The sequence below is a fragment of the Archocentrus centrarchus genome, chromosome 17, assembly GCF_007364275.1.
Source record: "Archocentrus centrarchus isolate MPI-CPG fArcCen1 chromosome 17, fArcCen1, whole genome shotgun sequence".
NCBI lineage: Eukaryota > Metazoa > Chordata > Actinopteri > Cichliformes > Cichlidae > Archocentrus > Archocentrus centrarchus.
Window position 1 is genome coordinate 9,045,779 of NC_044362.1, and position 20,705 is coordinate 9,066,483.

General features: G+C 44.4%; 1 protein-coding gene and 1 non-coding gene across 2 annotated transcripts; both read right to left on the reverse strand.

The window, feature by feature from the left end:
• Positions 1-12,630: 12,630 nt before the first annotated feature.
• LOC115796405 (granulocyte-macrophage colony-stimulating factor receptor subunit alpha-like) lies at positions 12,631-15,983 on the reverse strand. The gene is made up of 7 exons (XM_030752807.1): positions 15,932-15,983; positions 15,195-15,268; positions 14,964-15,013; positions 14,432-14,595; positions 14,173-14,345; positions 13,155-13,288; positions 12,631-12,859 (listed from the first exon to the last, which is right to left on the reverse strand). The coding sequence occupies exons 2-7, from the start codon at positions 15,259-15,261 to the stop codon at positions 12,680-12,682; spliced, it is 768 nt and encodes a 255-aa protein (XP_030608667.1). The 5' UTR covers positions 15,262-15,268; positions 15,932-15,983; the 3' UTR covers positions 12,631-12,679.
• Positions 15,984-19,110: 3,127 nt separating this feature from the next.
• Positions 19,111-19,182, reverse strand: trnae-cuc (transfer RNA glutamic acid (anticodon CUC)). Its single transcript has one exon. It is a non-coding gene; the product is annotated as a tRNA-Glu (tRNA).
• Between the last annotated feature and the right edge of the window lie 1,523 nt (positions 19,183-20,705).

Here is a 20,705-nt window from a genome sequence, read left to right on the forward strand (position 1 = left end):
AAATTTGGTCTGGGCCCAGAGTCTGCTTATAGCTGAGAGTGCAGTGCATAGTTTCAGGAGCCTGCAGATCACTCCCTGATTTCAGGTAAGAAGTTATTAAATTTAATAACTGTCTGCCTGTTTGAGCAAGACCTTGTTTTGGAAAATCCAGGCTCCAGTAGTACTAAGTCTGAGGCAGCTCTTCTACCTCATGAACCTGATTTACCACTGTAGCCTGCATTCCCATTGGAGTGGGAACTACAGCAATTCCCAAGGCTTGAAGCATGTCTCACCCTAGTAAAGTCACTGGACACTCTGAACTCAACACCACAGGGCCCTGACTGTAAACTCCTGTCTCTGGGTCAGTAATTATCACTGGAGCTGAAAGGGGTAAGGCACTTAATTGCCCATTATCTGATTTTACAAAAACTTTCTTCTTAGACTTTTTTAATTTGGGGATGTGTTCCTTCACCACTCTTCTATCTGCACCTGAATCACACAGAAATTCAGTTGTTTTGCCATTTACCAAGAGGGTTATTAAAGGTTTTTGACCTGGTGTGGAGATTGCAGCTAATATTAGCTTCAAATCAACATTGGTAACCTCAATGTCATCTGAGGCTCCACCTAGTCAGGCAGAGCTGGTGTAATCTGGGTTCTATGGAGGGTCCCTAAACCTCCTGTTTCGGCGGTCTCTAGCTATGTGTCCCTCTTTTCCACACACCCAGCAGCCATCTCCTCTGGGGACATGCCTGTTAAACTGACCACGGCCTCTTCCCCAGCCTCTGCCTCTACCTCCTGATTTAAATCCTGATCTTTGAGGCCTTTGATCCCCCACCATAAACACTTGAGTTGCAAAGTTATCTGTTTGGCTGTCATCATTATAAAAAACTTGCACTGGTTTTTTATCCTTTTTTGATTTTATCACCTCTTCTGCATCCATCCATCCATCCATTCACTTCCGCTTATCCTGGTCAGGGTCGTGGGGGGGCTGGAGCCTATCCCAGCTGTCATAGGGCGAGAGGCAGGGTACACCCTGAACAGGTCGCCAGCCTGTCACAGGGCCAACACAGAGAGACGAACAACCTTTCACACTCACATTCACACCTATGGGCAATTTAGATTAGCCAATTAACCTAACCCCAGTAAGTGCATGTCTTTGGAATTTGGGAGGAAACCGGAGTACCCGGAGGAAACCCACGCAAGCACGGGGAGAACATGCAAACTCCACACAGAGAGAGGGAGAGGCCTGGGCCAAGGTGGAATCGAACCCAGGCCTTCCAGATGGTATTCTATCTGTGAGGCAACAGTGCTAACCACTGCGCCACCGTGCTGCCCCCACTGCGCCACCGTGCTGCCCTCTTCTGCATGATGAGCCCAATTCATAGTTTCAGCGAGGTTTCCTGTGGCATGATTTACATCATGTTTTTGTATGAAATCAGAATATTTTGGGTGGAAACCAGACATTAATGCTTGTTTAAGTTGCCTTTGATAAGGACTAATTGGGTCTGGGTCCTCTGGTATGCCACTATGTGCTTAAAACACTTCCTCTAGTCTTTCCCTGAATTCAAAAACACCCTCTCCGTCTTTCTGCTTACACTGATGGATTTTGTCATAATTTGGGGTTGGAATTAGTGTTTGTCTAGTCCGCAGCACCACTCCCTCAATTCCCTGCCTTAAAGCAACTGAGTCATGAGGCAGTGCTGCTCCTCCCGCATCTTTCCCAGTGAAATCTCCTCTCACTCTTCCCCAGTCATGTTTAAAATGGTTTCTGAATACAGAAACCATTTCATCCCCATTCAAATTGAACGAGGCTTGTAACCCTGCAACCTCTGTTGCCCACAGGTCTGCATTAATTTTGTGAGATGTCAGACCTTTAACTGCTTCTAGCATTTCTACATTTGTCCACGGTCTAAAAACTAAAATTGTTGGTGCATTATCATTGCCAACACCCCTATGTGGATTAGTTACTTCCACCATAGGAAATGTATTTACTGGCAGCCGTAAAGAGTCTGGGAGTCTTATAGAAACAGAAGCTATGATAATTCATAACAACCAGAATAAAGTTACATACAACAATTCCAACAGAGCCTGAGGCAAAATCTGAGGAGATGGTGTCAAACCAAGGCAGACCAGTGTTTGTCATAACATATAGTCCACAGGCAGAGAAAAATAAATCATTTAAAGGAATTGGGGAATTATTTAGAATGATGATGTAGTGAGTCAGAACCACCATTAATACATTTTTGGACTGGTACATAGTCACCTTCAGCCAGACTCCCAGGAAATGTGGTGGGACCCAAAACCTAGAGGACAGTCATTGCAGTAACTGTTATAATGTTATGGTGCAAAAGTGGAGAGGGTAGTCCTTTGTAATCTGTAGGCTACAGTGTCCCAGCCGCAAAGTGTTTTGCATTGGTAGAACAGAAAGACAGGTAGCAGAGCACAAATATGCCATACACACAGGTAACGTTAAGTACCCCATCGATAAGCACTACCTGGACTTTCAAAATAGTGACCCGTCTGCAAGCCATTGACCTAATTCCTCTTTCAATACAAAGAGGTAACAGACAAAAGAGTCTAAACCAAAGGGAAGCTTTTTGGACTTCCAGGACACTAAATATTGTGGCTTAAATGAGGACTTAGACTTTATTTATCTTATATAATCTTTACTTTTTTATAAACCTTATTTGCCTTTGAAGATGAATTTATGTTACCCGTGGTTGATGCTGCTGTGTGATCTTTTCTTGTCTCATTTGGAGTGAATTTAGTCAATCTTTGTTGATATGTTTTTGGCCTCTTGCATATGTCTAGGTTTTTGAGGACTCCTCCTATTGGTGGAGCTATTCTGGTGGAATTTTGCTTTCTCACCCTTGTTGGAAGTTTGCTACTAGTGTAACACCACAGAATTGGTGGAAAAACACAAGAAAAGATCCATTGTGTTCATGGACTCTGTTTCACTCACTGATGAAGGCTTCTGTGCTAAAAAAACACTGGAGTTTTAGGTTGAATGTAATCATGCTGTAAGAATAAAATCATTTCAGTTTTTTGTGAAAATAGACTGCCTTGGAGTTTTTTGTTTTGTTTTGTTTTTGGTATTTTAGTTTATATGTATCCCTTACAAAGAGCACCTCAAATGGAACTGATTTGAATCCAGGAAGCACTCCTTCTAAAATCAAGTCCTTCAAATCTTTTAATCTTTTAAAAAGTTGAAATGACATTACTTTGGCCTAATGTAACGCTGTGAGAAATCACATTTTTGACCAGGATATGTCCTTCAATGCACATATTAAACAAATATGTAGGACCGCTTTTTTGCATTTGTGCAATATTTCTAAAATTAGAAGCATCCTTTCTCAGAGTGATGCTGAAAAGCTCATTCATGCATTTTTTACTTCTAGGCTGGACTATTGTAATTCATTATTATCAGGCTGTCCGAAAAGCTCCCTGAAAAGCCTTCAGCTGATCCAAAATGCTGCAGCAGGAGTACTGACAGGGACTAGAAAGAGAGAGCAGATTTCTCCCATATTGGCTTCTCTTCATTGGCTCCCTGTTAAATCTAGAATAGAATTTAAAATCCTTCTCCTCACATACAAGGTCTTGAATAATCAGGCCCCATCTTATCTTAAAGACCTCATAGTACCATATCACCACTGTAAGGGTTATACTGGTTAGGTGGTGTATACAGTCAGGCCTAAGTCTTCGGTAAGAAAGACTGCAGCAACCCAGGAGTGCAATGGAACAGTCTTTAATAACGTCTCACAAGTGAATCACAGGGAAGGCACCGCATTGGTAACAGGTAGGTGACTGGTTAGTTAAAGATGTGTGGTTTCTGAAAAAGCATGAACAACAATTCACTAATTAACAGTATAAACAAGCAGGATAATAACAATCACCTCAATTTCCGCTGAGTGTAACACACGCACTATTATATAACATCCACAAGAGGTCGCCATAGACCACAAATAGACATACAGAAACTCAAACTTATCAGGATGTTAATAACAACAAAGTGAGACAAATAAAATACGGTTCTGATATAAACAGTCTCGCGGTACAGTTTAACATAACTGGGTGCCGTCAGTATCGAACAGTCCAGCTGCAGTAGCAACATACAGGCTAACTGGATGTAGCTTAACCTGCTACCGAGCTACGACGGACATTCGGGTAATGAAATATATGTGCAAGATACACACCCAGTTGTCCAGCTGTCATATTGCGTAACCCGACAAACAATGACACTTACGGCTTCATGAACGCACACCCAGTCCTCCGAAACTGTCCTTTTACCGTGATGCTCGTTCGCCGCTTTATTAGGTACGCCGATCTGCCGTGCAGGGTGTAAACAGTGAGCACCGTGATCTCGCAGTTGCGATGTTCACTCTCGCGCTAACCTCCGAAGCAGGGAGATTTGGCACAGCCGCCCCCAAATTCAAGTAATGAATTTGTAAAGCCCTCAAATATCCCCGAAGAATCCAATGACCCATCAGTTCTCAGGCATCTTAGGGAGTGGGATCAACTTAGCCACTGGGCGTCGATACTTAGATCCCTTAATGTCTACCTCGGCGGTACGTATCTTGCCGTCATCACTGGGGATCACCTTTGTGACACGGCCGACCGGCCAGGATGCCCTCGGGAGCTGTGGATCGATAATCAGAACCACTTGGTCAAGCGTGAGATTGGGAGCACTGTTGTACCATTTCCTGCGAGGCTGGAGATTAGGTAGGTAGTGGCGAATAAATCGAACCCAGAAGTGGTCAGCCAGCACCTGGCTATGTTTCCACTGCCGTCGCCCTAACAAGTCACCATCACCGTACACCACTTGTGGTAAGGATGCATCACGCCGCCCCATCAACAACAGATTCGGAGTTATGGGGTCAGGGTCTGCGATGTCCGAGGTTGCATAGCCGAGAGGTTTGGAGTTGAGAATACCCTCCACCTCTACGAGCATAGTCAGCAGGACCTCTCCTGAGACAATTTGGTCCCTAAGGACCACTTGCAGGGCAGATTTGACACATTTCAGAATCAGAATCAGAATCAGAATCAGAAGGTTTTTATTGCCATATGGGTGAACAGGTTCACAGCATTAGGAAATTGCTGCGGTACTTCGTGCTTACAGAAAAAAAAAAAAAAAAAAAAAAAAAAAAAAAAAATTTATTTAATCTCCCTCTCCCACGTACCCCCAAAGTGGGGAGCTAGTGGTGGGTTGAATTTAAAATCGATGCTCTGGGCGGCAAGTTGTCTTTGCAGCTCTGGCTCCATCGCCGCAAAGGCCTGCTGGAGCTCCTTGTCTCCCCCTCTGAAGTTTGTGCCCCGGTCACACAGGATCTCGAAGGGTTTCCCTCTTCTGGCGACAAAACGTCGCAAGGCAAGCAAGAACGAATCAGTGTCCATGCCACACAAAAGGTCTAAGTGTACGCACTTAGTGGTGAGACACTTAAATATGATTCCCCATCTCTTCTCGTGTCTGCGGCCGACCTTTATGGTGTATGGGCCGAAACAGTCAACCCCTGTAGACCAGTAGGGCGGTTGGTTGATACGCACCCGTGCCATAGGCAAGTCTGCCATCGGAGGAACAATCGGCTTGCTGCGCCACTTCCGGCACTCCACGCAGCTCTGCTGGTGTTTTTTGACAGCCTGTCGTCCTCGTAGTATCCAATATGTCCTTCTTATTTCAGCAAATATGCGGTCAGGACCGGCATGTAGCAAACGATTATCATAATCCTGCACTAACAGCTTCGTGACAGAAGGTCTGGTGCTAGGACAATGGGGTGGATTGCATCCCCCTCCAGATTAGCTGCCTTACGCAGTCTACCTCCTACCCTGATCAACCCGACAGCATTATCCAACATCGGTGACAGCTGCAGCAATCGGCTGTTCGAGTGAACCGGTTTCCCTGCCTGCAATGCTGTCACCTCTGTCAGAAAGCTCTCTCTTTGGGACCGCTTCAAGAGGGCCAGCTCTGCTTCGATTCGCTCTGAAGCAGTTGGAAGGGTGTCGGCCGCCCCGTGCAGATCCTGGCAGATAGCCTGCACCAATTCAGACCACGAGCTGAACTGAGTCAGATCTAGCTCAGGGGGGTCATCTGCAGAAAGGTTACCACAGAAGACCGTGCTGCGAGTCTCCTCTGTTCGAGTAGAGTGCAAAAGAGGACAGACAGGCCAACTAGCTGGAGGCTGGTGAAGGAACACTGGGCCGTTGGACCAGCGGTCTGAGCTGGTCAACTCCCCCAGGGACCTCCCCCGGGTGATATCATCGGCTGGATTCTCTTCAGAAGGGACATACCTCCAGCTATTAGCTCCAACAAGCTCTTGGATCTCTGCAATTCGTGTCCCTACGAACACCTTGTATTGCTGAGATTCTGACTGAATCCAATGCAAGACGGCAGTCGAATCAGTCCATAGGATTATTTCCCGCAGCGGCAGAGTCAGCTCTGTACGCAGGACGTTAGCCAACTGTGCTCCAGCTAATGCAGCACATAACTCTAAACGAGGAATGGAGAGCTGTCGCTTCGGTGCCACGCGAGAGCGGGCCATCACAAAGGCCACAAGAACCTCATCATCATCAGTTAGCATTCTCAAATAGGCCACAGCGCCGTAGGCCCTCTCCGAGGCATCGGAGAAGATGTGCAGATCAACAGATGTTGCTGTTGAGACCGGGGGTGCATAACACCTAGGCAAGCTGATGGTGGGTAAAAGTGGCAAATCCCTTTCCCAAGCTAACCAAGCTGGACGGAGCTCATCTGGGATTGGCTCGTCCCATCCCTGATTCCTTTGCCAGAGTGCCTGAACAAGGATTTTGGCTCGTGTGGTGAAGGGGATGATGTAACCTAGCGGGTCATACTGACTTGCCAGTACCCTGTACACATATCTCAGCGTGGGCTCGCCAGCTGGGATAGCGCGGTACCTGTAGCCCAGTGTGTCTGGGCCGCAGCGCCACAGGAGGCCAAGGGAGGACTCCTGGGGTTCAGTCTTGCTAGCAGTTAGCCATAACTCACAACCTGCCGATCTGGCTTCAGTGGGCAGGTGAGCAATGACCGCTGGTACATTGCTCGCCCACTGCCTCATGTCAAAGCCTCCGCAAGCCAGGAGGTCCCGCATCTTGTCTATCAGCTGTCGCGCCTGGTCTTGAGACTGCAGAGACTGTAAACAGTTATCCACATAGAACGCATGCAGCACAGAGTATAGTACTTCTTCATTACCCACGTTGTGGTCCTTCACATGACGCTGTAAGGCGTAAGTGGCACAGCATGGGCTGCACGTGGTTCCGAATGGCAGTACCCGCCACTCATACACATCTGGGCGGCACTCCCGTTCCCCGTCACGCCACAGGAAACGCAGCAAGGGGCAATCTTCCGGGAGGAGCCGCACCTGGTGGAACATGCCGCGTATATCCCCACTGATAGCGACAGCATGTTCTCGGAATCGCAACAACACTCCGAGCAGGGTGGAGCCGAGGACAGGCCCAGGCAGCAAACCATGGTTCAGGGATATCTGCCTGTAGTTGAAAGAGCAGTTGAAAACAACTCTGGCCTTATTGTTGTGGTACACCATATGGTGAGGGATGAACCACGATTCACCTGAACGGCTCACTTCCTCTTCACTGACCTTCATGGCGTAGCCTGCTCTCTCTAATTTGTGAATCTCCTCATTGTACACAACCAATTGCTCTGGGTTACTGCATAGGCGACGCTCCGTAGCTCGGAGGAGCGGCATCACAGCAGTGAGGGGTGCACGAAGAGAGGGAGCATTCTTCCTCCGTAAGAGTGGAGTGGCATAACGGGACACCCCATCAACGGTGACGCGAACAGTTTTCTGTTCCAGTAACTCTAGGGCAGCTTTATCCTCTCCTGATCGGGTCACCTCCTTACTGTTACGGAAGGGTAGGATGTCGAGCTGCCAGAGTCTCTGAACGTTTTGCTGCAGTTCTTCCAAAGGCGAGAGTGTCGCCAAGTGTAGGCAGATATTCTCACCAGAGGGTGGTGGCAGGAGGTTGACTGGTCCCTGTAAGGTCCAGCCCAAGGCCGTACGAACCGCTACCGGGCCCCCGCTGGGACCAACTAGTATGGGCCGAGTGGGTATTATCAGGTGAGCATTGTCAGACCCGATAAGTACCGTGGGCCTGACGTTATGAAAGGATCTCAGTGGGATGCCTCTTAAGTGTCTATATCGCTTGACTAGGGGTTCGGCTGCACATGACTGCTCTGCCAGGGTTAGTTCCTCGGCAGTAAAAGCCTGCTGTATATTATACTTCGCTCCTCCCCTCATCAAGGCGGACACCCTGAAGGATACAGAGGCTCCTTGCAGGTGCACTATTTCTTGCCTAATGGTTCTCAGTGACAGAACCTCCTCAGTTCCTACAAGGCCGAGATGACGAGCAGCAGTGGGGAGGATGATTGTTCGTTCTGAGCCGTCATCCAAGACTGCGTATGTGTCTAAAGTTTTCTCCCCATTTTGGAGTCGAACCGGGACCACCTTAAGCATCACCCTCGCTGAGTGACTAGCTTGGCCCAGGAATACCATGCTGGCAGTTGTAGTGACGGCTTGACTACTCTCGGGTGGGACTACGTCGTGCAGTACGAGTAGATGTTGCCCTCCACATGTAGCACAGGGCTTTCTCAAAGTGCAGTTGTCAGGCGAATGTCCTCTCCCACATTTCCAACATCGTTTCTTGTCCTTTATCCAACTGGCGCGGGCAGTACTGTTGAGCTTTGCGAAGTCCACACAGGTGTTGAGGTAGTGCTCCTGAGTATTACAATAAGGGCAGAAAGGTTTGAACCGGTCTCGCTTCTTAGTCTGGGGTGTCGGATCAGGACCGGCCGCAGGCTTAGGGACCTTAGCTCCCTGCTGACTACCAAGCAGAATAGTGGCAGGTTTAGCTCTTGACTGCTTTATGGCCCTCTGTTCCTTGCTGTCAATATGGGCCGGTACGGATGGAAGTGCTGCTGTTATCTGACGGGACACTTGCATAGTCTGCACCTTTCTCTCGAGCCAATCAGCAAGGTCTGGGAGAGTGTATGTACGACCGCTGCCACTCTGGATAATCCCCCGGCTGAAACAATGTTCCGCGAAGGCATCTCGATAGGGCAAGGGCAACTTGGTGAGTAGGGTGTCCACATGAGACCCACACCTCAGCTCCGCAGATGACGGGCCGTCCATTGTACTCAACATTCCCACCAATGTTCCTACCGCAGTAGCAAAGTCCTCAAATCCTTGATAATCACCAGGCCTAACCGCTGGGGAGTTCAGGATAGTCTTGAGTTCTCCCTGGACAAGCTGTCTGGGCTGGCCGTATCTCTGTGTGAGGGCTTGCATGGCGCTGGTATATGGAGTCGGACTATTGACGTACCGCTTCACCACTTGCAGTGCAGAAGGGAAGGCGAGATGGTCAAGGAGAATCTGATACTTGTAATCCTCACTTAAATGCCTGTGGGGACCAAGTAAGCTGTCCAAACCTTTTCGGAGCATGAGAAAATCACTTTCTTTCCCGGAGCTGAACACAGCCAGTTTGGGCTTAGGGATGCCGAACGAGGAGGCTATTGCCATCTCCAGCATACTGGGGAGATGGGCGCCCTCTGTCTGGCGATGGTCTGCAAAGAAGTTGCCTGGAGGAGAAGGTAGTCGTGGCGGAGGCAGAGGGTACTGAGCAGGAAAAGAAGGTGGAGCGGGCTGCCAGTACGAGGGGGGTACACTGTACTGTTGGTGTTGCTGGGCAGACACAGGCTGTGATGGCATATCACGAGGCTCCAGAGCCCCAGGCAGCCTAGGTAGCTGTGTAGCAGGAGAGCCCGGTGGAGAGGTCACTGCAGAAGGGGGTGTGATGCCTGTGACGCGGGAGGCGAGTCCACGGGCGGAGGCGAGAGATCCAATGGAGTAGAAGCTACAGCAGTCTGCCGCAGCCCCACTGCAGGGGTCAGTGATGTAGCTGAAACAGGGGCATCAGCCGGCCCCCGTGGTGCATCTAGGGGCAATGCTGCAGGCGAGGTCTGATGATGAGGAGAAGATGGATTCCTTGTGGGCGCTCTCAGACAGGGAGGCTGTGCAGGGTACCCCCGTTCCAAGTGAGGAAGACTGCTATAATGAGGTTGGAGTGTAGCAGGCTGGTACTGGGGATAGTAGGGGGGAGCACTCTGTGCCTGTGAAGACAATTTCACCTGATCCATTTCCACTTCCAGTTCTTTCATCTGCTGCTGCATCATCTGCCAACGGGCTTCCAACTGCTGCCATCTGTCCTCCGAACTCCTAATAGCATACTGACTTGCTACAGGATCATTCAGGATTCGGTGGTGGCTGGATGGAACCACGTAAGTTGGTATTGGTGGAGATGCCGCACCTACTGCTGGATTAGGAAGCGGATGATGTGGGTAGCTGAGTTCGTAGTCCTCCAGATGTCCCGGAATGCGTCGCACCCGGCTGGGACGGAGACTACGTGCTTGCTGTCCATCATCAAATTCTCTGGGTGTAGCCATAGCGCCGCCTGTATACATCCGGCTCGAAGGACCACTTGTAAGGGTTATACTGGTTAGGTGGTGTATACAGTCAGGCCTAAGTCTTCGGTAAGAAAGACTGCAGCAACCCAGGAGTGCAATGGAACAGTCTTTAATAACATCTCACAAGTGAATCACAGGGAAGGCACCGCATTGGTAACAGGTAGGTGACTGGTTAGTTAAAGATGTGTGGTTTCTGAAAAAGCATGAACAACAATTCACTAATTAACAGTATAAACAAGCAGGATAATAACAATCACCTCAATTTCCGCTGAGTGTAACACACGCACTATTATATAACATCCACAAGAGGTCGCCATAGACCACAAATAGACATACAGAAACTCAAACTTATCAGGATGTTAATAACAACAAAGTGAGACAAATAAAATACGGTTCTGATATAAACAGTCTCGCGGTACAGTTTAACATAACTGGGTGCCGTCAGTATCGAACAGTCCGGCTGCAGTAGCAACATACAGGCTAACCGGATGTAGCTTAACCTGCTACCGAGCTACGACGGACATTCGGGTAATGAAATATATGTGCAAGATACACACCCAGTTGTCCAGCTGTCATATTGCGTAACCCGACAAACAATGACACTTACGGCTTCATGAACGCACACCCAGTCCTCCGAAACTGTCCTTTTACCGTGATGCTCGTTCGCCGCTTTATTAGGTACGCCGATCTGCTGTGCAGGGTGTAAACAGTGAGCACCGTGATCTCGCAGTTGCGATGTTCACTCTCGCGCTAACCTCCGAAGCAGGGAGATTTGGCACAACCACAATAGAGCACTTCCCTCTCAGACTGCTGGCTTACTTGTGGTTCCGGGGATATTTAAGAGCAGAATGGGAGGAAGAGCCTTCAGCTTTCAGGCCCCTCTTCTGTGGAAACCTCTTTATTTTTAAGATTAGGCTTAAAACTTTCCTTTATGATCAAGCTTATAGTTAGGGCTGGATCAGGTGACCCTGAACCACCCCTCAGTAATGCTGCTATAGGCCTAGGCTGCTAGGAGTTCCCATGATGCACTGTTTCTTTTCATTCACCTTATTTACTCTGTTTATACTCCACTCTGCATTTAATCATTAGTTATTATTAATCTCTGGCTCTCTTCCACAGCATGTCTTTTGTCCTGTCTCTCTCCCCTCAGGCCAACTGGTCACAGCAGATGACTGCCCCTCCTTGAGCCTGGTTCTGCTGGAGGTTTCTTCCTGTTAAAAGGGAGTTTTTCCTTCCCACTGTCGCCAAGTGCTGCTCATAGGGGGTCGTTTTGACTGTTGGGTTTTCTCTGTATTATTGTAGGGTCTTTACCCACAATACAAAGCACCTTAAGGCGACTGTTTGTTGTGATTTGGAGCTATATAAATAAAATTGAATTGAACTGAACTGAATTGAAATCATAAAATCTGATTCCTTATAGGAGCTAGTCTTAATAATCATCTTTTGTATGCTGATGACTTGTCTAGTTATAGTTCAGGCTCTACAGTCGGCTCACATTATGGTTCTACTGTAGTTATATTTAACTCTACAAAGACCCACTGCTACAGCCAAGGAAGATCAGAGGCTCATTTATCCTCAAGTGTTCAATTCAAACCAATTTTATTTATATAGCACCAAATTACAAGAGTCACCTCAAGGCGCTTGTTCAAAGCAAGATTCAGGGAAAATCTTTAGGAATGATTTATGCAAATGTGAGCATAACTGCAAACTACACACAAGCAAATGTTCATTCTATGTCCCATTCAGAGCCCACTGTGACCCATCTGTGGGACAGTAGGTGTCAGTTATCACATGACTGTCAGAACTTTGCTAAAGTTCTCAAGATCAACAAAGTGTTGAGAATGTATGGCTGTATAAGTCACCTTAATTGACAAGGTACCTCTATTAAAAAAAAAATCATCAGAATGACTACTTCCACATCTTTTTAATATTCCCTTTATATTGATATTGATATTAAATTGAGTAAACAGTACCCCCAACTGCACAGACACACAGCCAGGGTCATCTGATGACCGAGTTACAAACACACACACACACACACACACACACCCACACACACCCACACACACACACACACACACACACACACACACACGCAGACACCCCCACACAGGGACACACAGAAACTGATGATTCTTCTGAGGTTTCAAACATTTGAACTTTTATTGAGCCTTCCAGACACAAACTAGTCGACCAGTAACTGAGGCTGGCTCATCAGCCATCAGTTGAATCATTGTGCAGGATGACGTTGACAGTATCGCTCCATTCACTCCACTGAGATGATCCAAAGCAGGTGTCTGTTATTCGTGTCCTCATCCTGACTCTATAGGTGATCGTGGGATCTACAGTCGGCTTTATGTAGGACTGCTGAGCTCTCAAGTACTTTGGTTGTTCCTGTTTTTGAAAAGATTAAAAAAACTCTTAAGACTGCTGAGACTCTCTGAGTACAGCTGAAGCTAACCTGTGCTATCAGAATATGTGATCTTGGCAATTAGGCAATTAAGTAAAAAATGTAACCAGCGTATATCAAAAGATATTTACACATTTTACACAAAAAGGCAATTTTTGTTTTTCCCTAATTAAAGCCTTGAAAATGTTTTCAAGCTCACACGTTTAAGATCTTAGTTTGTTTCGTTCATTGTTCTGGTCACATGCACACCAGAAAGATCAAAGGTCAGACATACTGTACCTGATCACCTATGTCCAGCTGGTACTCAAAACAATGAGGGTTAGTGTCTTCTCTGGTGTGTGGCAGATCCCACGTTACAATCAGGGCTCCATCTTTGACTGATGCAGCGATGTTTGGAGGTGGAGAAAGGAGCTCTGTCTCACACACACACACACACACACACACACACACACACACACACACACACACACACACACACACACACAGTCTCACTGAGTATCTGCTGTGGACTGTGGACAAAGTACCACCTCAGTCTAAACCGAAGCTTCAGGTCACCAATAAATTATAAAAATACTGATTCCATATCTTTACATCTGGGCCCAACCTCAAGTGTTCGTCGTAGCCCTCAAGAAGTCAAATGATTATATAAATTTTGAATCACTGATGGAGAGAAAAAGGTCACAAAGTTTAATTTGTAACATTTTGATAATGATTCATAGGATAACCAATGATCAGTAAGAACAGTCGCAAAAAAGAAAATCATGTCATCATGTGAATAAAACCATTTATGACATTTGAGCCCGAGTGGCCTCAATACATCTGCTGGAAAGTCTGGAATCTTAACCTTTAAACATATTCCTGTTTATGAATATTCACAGTGTAGGGAATGGGAAAAAAATGTCTCCAGCTTTCCATTCAAACCTGCATATTCTTTTTAAAAGACACTGGTGGCTCTGTGACGTTTACTTTGTCTGTCTGTGGCCCCAACTGAAATGTTTCAGCAGCTGTTCAGCGGGCTGTAGTAATATTACGCACATGTAATTTAAGATGTCCAGACAATAAATCATAATGATTTTACAATATTTACTTAAAATGTTGCAAAGACATACACATGGTTTTCAGACAGCTAATCTTATATAGACAGAATTAATATATAACTAATGAATTAACTGTACTTAAGTTTACTGATATTTCCTACAGATAATCAATACCTACTGATCCACAGACATCAGTAGATATTTATTATCTGATCAACAGTATTATCATTTATAATTACTTAGTAGTTTTGAAGTATTACCTAGCATGTCTGTGTCATACACGGAGGTGTAAGACGTCCACCCGTTCTGCTGCGACATGTTGAAATGGAGGATAACGTCTGCCAGATACTCGCTGAGAGTCAAAGACGCTGATCCAACCCTTTCTGCAGACGTGCGGATTAGAGACGCAACCAGGATGTCATCATCACAAACTCTGGAAGAGGAGACAGAGGAGATGCACAATCAAAACTGCGTGTGAGTTTACTGCACCTCATTTGTAAATTAAAAACATAAGAATACCTGACATTAACAGAAAGCTGAGTATCCGCCTCTAACTTGTGGAATGACCAGGAGCAGTTGAGCTCGTTTGTCGGGTAGAGGAGGCAGATAAAATTCTCCTTCAGATCTGTGAGGTCCTCGTAAGAATCCCACCCTGTTGAATTCTGTATGCGAACCATTGCCAGCTTCACATGCAAGAACATACAATCAGAAGATTTAAATACAAATAAAAAGTTACTGAAAACAAGCAGCAATTGAAGGCAGCATGGTGGAGACTTGGCAGAGCTGTTCAAGGATGGAAACAGTATTTGGTCCTTCAAGTTGTCATTGACTGTGATTTTATATGTATATCAATGTCTATAATTCCTAAATAGTTCATACAAAAATGTTGTTAAATTAACGCTGAAAGTTTGCATTTCAGTGACATCCTCATTGCTTTGTTTAAAATCCTCTGTAATTGTGTACACAGATCTTATGGATCTAATGGTACGAGCACCATGTCTGTAAGGTGTGTGAAGGCCTTTAGAAGAGAAAAAGGCATATTTATTCTCACCCCATCATCCATATTCTCCTGACAGACATTTGAAGTGTGGCCCTCAGTCTCTGGGGGAAACAGTGAAAGGGAAACAGGAGATGAACCTGGACACCAACCCGATTAATGCAAGAAGAAAATCCTTTGTTTGGAGATAACATCGACTTGACTTTCAGTCAAATGCGTTTATAGACATTCCTCTGAACCCATTTGTTCAGTATGTGCTTCCATTACAATCAGTCATTCACCTACCGCTCTGTGGGAGCCACAAAACAAACAAACTGGACCAAATTACAGGATGAACAGGAAACAGCTTCATGGCCACCCTGAGTTTAAAAAAACAAACAAAAAACCCATCAGAGCAAATATTGGTGTTTGAATACTTGCTCATGAATTTTAATATTTATTTCCACGTCTTTTTTATATTTCTTTGTATTAACATTGATATTAACTACACTAAACAGGACCCCTGACTGCACAGAGACACCGCCCGGGTCATCAGATGACTGAGTCTCACACACACACACACACACACACACACACACACACACGGAGATATTAATCAGCATGCAGTCTTCAGAGGGAACAGGAACACCCAGTGTTGTACCACTTTGCAAAAAGTAATTTCCTGTGTTTGATGCTTCCCCTTTTTACACTCTTACATATAAAAGCTGGACACATCTCAGTGCACATAATCACAAAGAAACTTCTTTCCTCACACGAGTCTTAATTCTCCCCTGTGAAATTTTCTCTGGTGAGCTTTGACAACAGAAATATTTCCACTGCAAACAAATACTTGTACATTTTCCACAGAAAGGAAAGAAAGAATAAGTTTGTTTTGTTTATAGATTCAGAAGCTAAATAGACCCCAACTATGATCCACTGCTCTATGTTAAAGCTCTCGTACGAGTCAAAGCTAACAAAAAAAACCATCTGCCAGTTATATTATGCTAACAATACTGTAAATAGCAGTAATAAAAATGTGCTACCTTCTGTTGTTCTCTCTCTCTCTACCGTCACTGATTCTCTGCCTGAGGACAATCACACATTTCTGGAGAAAGAAGAAGCATGACATCACATACCGTAGATTCAGGAAACCAGGAAATCTTTCTGAGTTTATTCTGCCTCTCTCACGCACACTGCAAGATGCCGATCGATCCATCGATTATCCAGTTATTATTTTCCACTTAACCGAAGTTCAGTCACGATGGCAGCAGGTGGAGCACAGCGTTCCATGCATCTTTCTCCCAGCAAACATTTTCCAGCTCCACCTGGAATAATAATAACAGCATAACATGAAAACAGGAAGACACAGCAAAAACAGACTGCTGTTTGTTTTTCCTTGAAAATTTTTAAAATTTTTGCAGTCAGTAGCTGCTACAGTATAAAAAAGTTCAATTTTTCAAAATATTGCATTTTTTTGTGATAAATTCCTGTGTTTCTTCACCTGAACTTGATTCCTGCAAGCACCACAAAAACAGCTTTTAAAACCTATTTCAGTGTAGGGTACATTAAATGTGACTGGAACAGGGTTTTTTTTTTTTCCTAGCTTGTGTAAACATTCTTATCATAGATATTTTAATAATCACTCTTACATTTCTGTAATAATGCAGATATTATTGACCTATTTGCGTTGGAATCAAGCTTATGGCCCAGAGGAAGCGTGGCATTTCTTTTTGACACAACTGGATTCATACGTAGCGTACTTTGACATAATTTGCTTTTTTTTTTTCTTTTCCTTCATTAAGAATTAGGATTCCATGTTCAGTTTGGATAAACATTATTACTGAAGTAATCCAGTACAAAGCTGCTTTTCCTCAGGGTTACAACAGCTGCATTATCAGTGGATGGAAGGATACTGTCAAGGTGTGGCAAAATAAATAGATAATTTATATCAGATGAGAAAAACATATCACACTTAATTCATCATACTTTTTAAAAACTACAGTTTAACAAAAAATATAATTTAAGACAGACAATGAATGAAATTAAACAAAAACAGGTCCAATAATTAGGCAGTAAGGGTATTTATCAGCTCTTAGAAACCTCTCTTTTCTGTATAGCTGCTGATTCTGTGTTCTGCATAAGTCCATCACTGTTATAGCCAACCACTAGATTTTACTAGAATCTAGTGGTTGGCTAGTGTGAGGAAGTAAAAAACAATAATATAACCAGTATTGTGTTACAGAAATCTCAAATAAATGGATCTACACACACAGGTTGTCTTTGTGAGGTTTTACTTTGCCTAAAATGACAATATTTCTCTATATTTCTATATTTAATAAAATAAACGTAAGATATAGGCTGCACACATTTAGCATTTTGGTCACAAAGGAAGCATACACAAAGTACACAAGCATTATACTACAGCTGTTGTAAAAAAAAAAAAAAAGATTTACAAAACATCTTGTTGCATATTAATAAGCAAAGCAAGATCATGAGGTCAACAACGGACCGTTATAATGCACTTCTATGCACAAAGATGGTGCAGAGCATGAGAAAGTGGTCGAACATTATTCTTATGCACAGAAGTGTTGAAACTTTTCAGCACACTGATGAAACTTTTCAGCATGTTGAATATAAATATAAATTGCACTCTCTTGATGAACATACCCCCCCCCCCCCACCCCACCCCCCGCTGTCATGCTATCAAGAAATTACCTGCATTACTATGGCTGTCATCGCGTGAGCTGTAGGTGGGTGTCCCCACACTGTTGCAAAGCTCTTTTCTTCCACTGCTGCTGCCTGTTTCCAACAATTGTGGGGACAACACTGAGGACAGGGATCGGAGAGAATCAGAATCAGAATCAGAATCAGAATCAGAAGGTTTTTATTGCCATATGGGTGAACAGGTTCACAGCATTAGGACATTGCTGCGGTACTCCGTGCTTACAGAAAAAACAAATAAGTATAAAAACTATAAGACAATATACAAGTATACAAATTGCAAATATACAGAGATATTAGAGCTATAACTATAACACAATATTACAAAATTACAAAATATACAGTGCAGAGACTAATTAAAAGATAGAAGAATGTAAACTATATTCCACTAATATGTACATCAGTGCAATCAGACAGGTGCATAGACATAGGGTCATCAGCGTTTGTGGAGGGTGGTGGTAACAGTCTTAGGGTAATTGTTCATGAGTCCAACAGCAGAGGGGAAGAAACTGTTCTTATGGCGGGAGGTTCTGGTCCGTATGGACCGTAGCCTCCTGCCTGAGGGGAGAGGGTCAAAAAGTCTGTGCCCAGGGTGAGAGTGGTCGGCTGTGATCCGACCTGCACGCCCCAGTGTCCTGGAGGTGTACAGGTCCTGGAGAGATGGGAGGTTACAGCCAATCACCTTCTCAGCAGAGTGAACAACGCGCTGTAGTCTCTGTTTGTCCCTAGTGGTGGCTCCAGCGTATCACACAGTGATGGAGGAGGTAAGGATGGAGCTGCTAAAATAAAATAAAAAATAAATGTATATGATTAGGATGCGAGACAAAATCCTGTAAAACTTTTACCTACATAATTTACTTTGTTCGTTTTTTAAAATTTCTTTGCAGTCATGCATAACACCCACCAGGGGGTGGTGCAACATCTTATAATAATGACAGCTCTGAAGGATAAGCCCAAAGGAGGCCAGTCTTACCGTTTGACATATTTATACAGTCGTCCCTGGGATTAACGCGTTTTTTTCGGGATAATAGGTATTTATATAACTCCCCATAACTATGTTCATCACTCGGACGAAGAGATCAGTTACGCCTTCGTCTTTAGCGGAAATAGAAGTTACGGCTGAGGACAAAAGATACGTGGTGCCTTCAGGAGAGCTGTAATGCTCTTCTTGTCTGTTCATTACTGTACTCATTTCATCCTCATCACCTTCATCGCCATCAGTACTGCACAGCTACACAATTCATCATCTTCATCATTCAAGATGTATTAAGTGAGTGGGAAAGGTTTATATGAGTCTGTGTGAAGGGTTCTTAAGCCTTAAAAAATATATATAAATAATAAATATAACGCCGTAGGGGATTTTCACCTATCGCTGGGGTCTCTGGCACGTGACCCTCGCGATAGGTGAGGGGTCACTGTTTCATTATAATTACAACAGTTGCTATTTTTAGAAGTGTAGTTATTACGAGTAAATGAATGTTTCCTAGTAATATAAAAGAAGTTCCCTGACCGGGAATCGAACCCGGGCCGCGGCGGTGAGAGCGCCGAATCCTAACCACTAGACCACCAGGGAGACGTACTCTGCGTTTCCAACATCTACATATGTCCACGACAATTAGGTATCTGGGTTCGTTACTTTTTCTGGGCTTTGCAAACGATAAATAGTTTTATTTTCACTATTGAAACACAACGAAATTAGTTTGTGCAACCACTGAAAGATCAATGCTCACATCCACACACTCATTGCGACCACACTAAAGCACTCACACATTTATACATAAATATATTAAAAACACAAATTATTTGAAACATCAATGCATCACATATTGCACATTGCATATTCCTATGAAGTACAGTTGTGCTAGGTAGGGGGGTGGAGGGTCATTTGGTTATTTAGTTTTGTTATGGCCTTGGGGATGAAACTGTTTCCTGGAGGCTGGGCAGGGATGGGCTGGAAGCGCCTGGCAGAAGCAAGCAGGGTGAAGGTGAAGAGATGATTAGCAGGATGAGTCTTATCCTGCAACATGGCATGTACATGGTGGAGATAGTGAGTCTTTTTTTTTTTTTTTTTTTAAAGCCTGTCAGGACTGGCAGATTTCTACAGGCCCCCTTGTTAAAGTTTGTCCTTTATTTTATTTATTTATTTGTGTTATTTTTCCAGTACACATAGTTGTGTCCTTGTAATGCCAGAGTTGACAGGCTGAGAGAGAAGAGAAAAAAAGAGAGAAAGGGGAGAAAATAGGAAAAGGGGATAGCAAGAATAGAGCACAAGCAAATAAACCACAATGGTTCATCAACTGCTGCACTTGTAAAAAAAAAAAAAAAAAAAAAAATACCTGGAAAAATAAATTATAAGGAATAAACAAAATAGAAATAAAGCATGGCTACACAAACCAACAGTCCACCCACGGCCACCCAGAAAGCACCCCGGGAGCAGATCCCACAGCCAACCACTTAACTTATTTTATATCCTTGATATTGCCTCAAGACTTTGATAGCTCTTGAAGATTTTGTTAAACCATATTCAATGAATGATTTGAGTATTTGATTTAACACATTTAAATGTATTTAAGGTGTAGATTTAAAGTAGTTTGTTTTGGCATTTATTAACCCTTGTCTCTTCTGAGGTCCATTTCTGATTGGCAGGGAAGAGGTGATTTTGTCATGGGGAATTTTGTTAAAATGTTTTCCATTAATATTCAGATTTGTTATAGTTTTTGTTGGGATGCTCATGTTATTCATTTCATGGTTTAATACAGGCAGCTTATGAGATATGATGTATTGTAAATATCTATAAATATATATAATTGTAAATATCTTTGGGAATGACTCCCCCCGTAGTTACAAGGAAGGCAAACTATAAATAGAAGGTTTTTTGTGCTTTGGTTGGACTGGCGTTACTGCTAGGTGTGTGTTGGATTTTGTCGCGTTGTTAGGGACAACACTTAGTGAGCTGCGAGAGACGACACAGACACGCACTCTCCAGTTTGGAACCCTGTCCCTTTATTAAAATGTTCCCCCACCCTCTTCGGTTACACGACCCACAACAAATGTTCCTACCCCCTAACTGAGCTGATACTACAGATTTCACTGTGT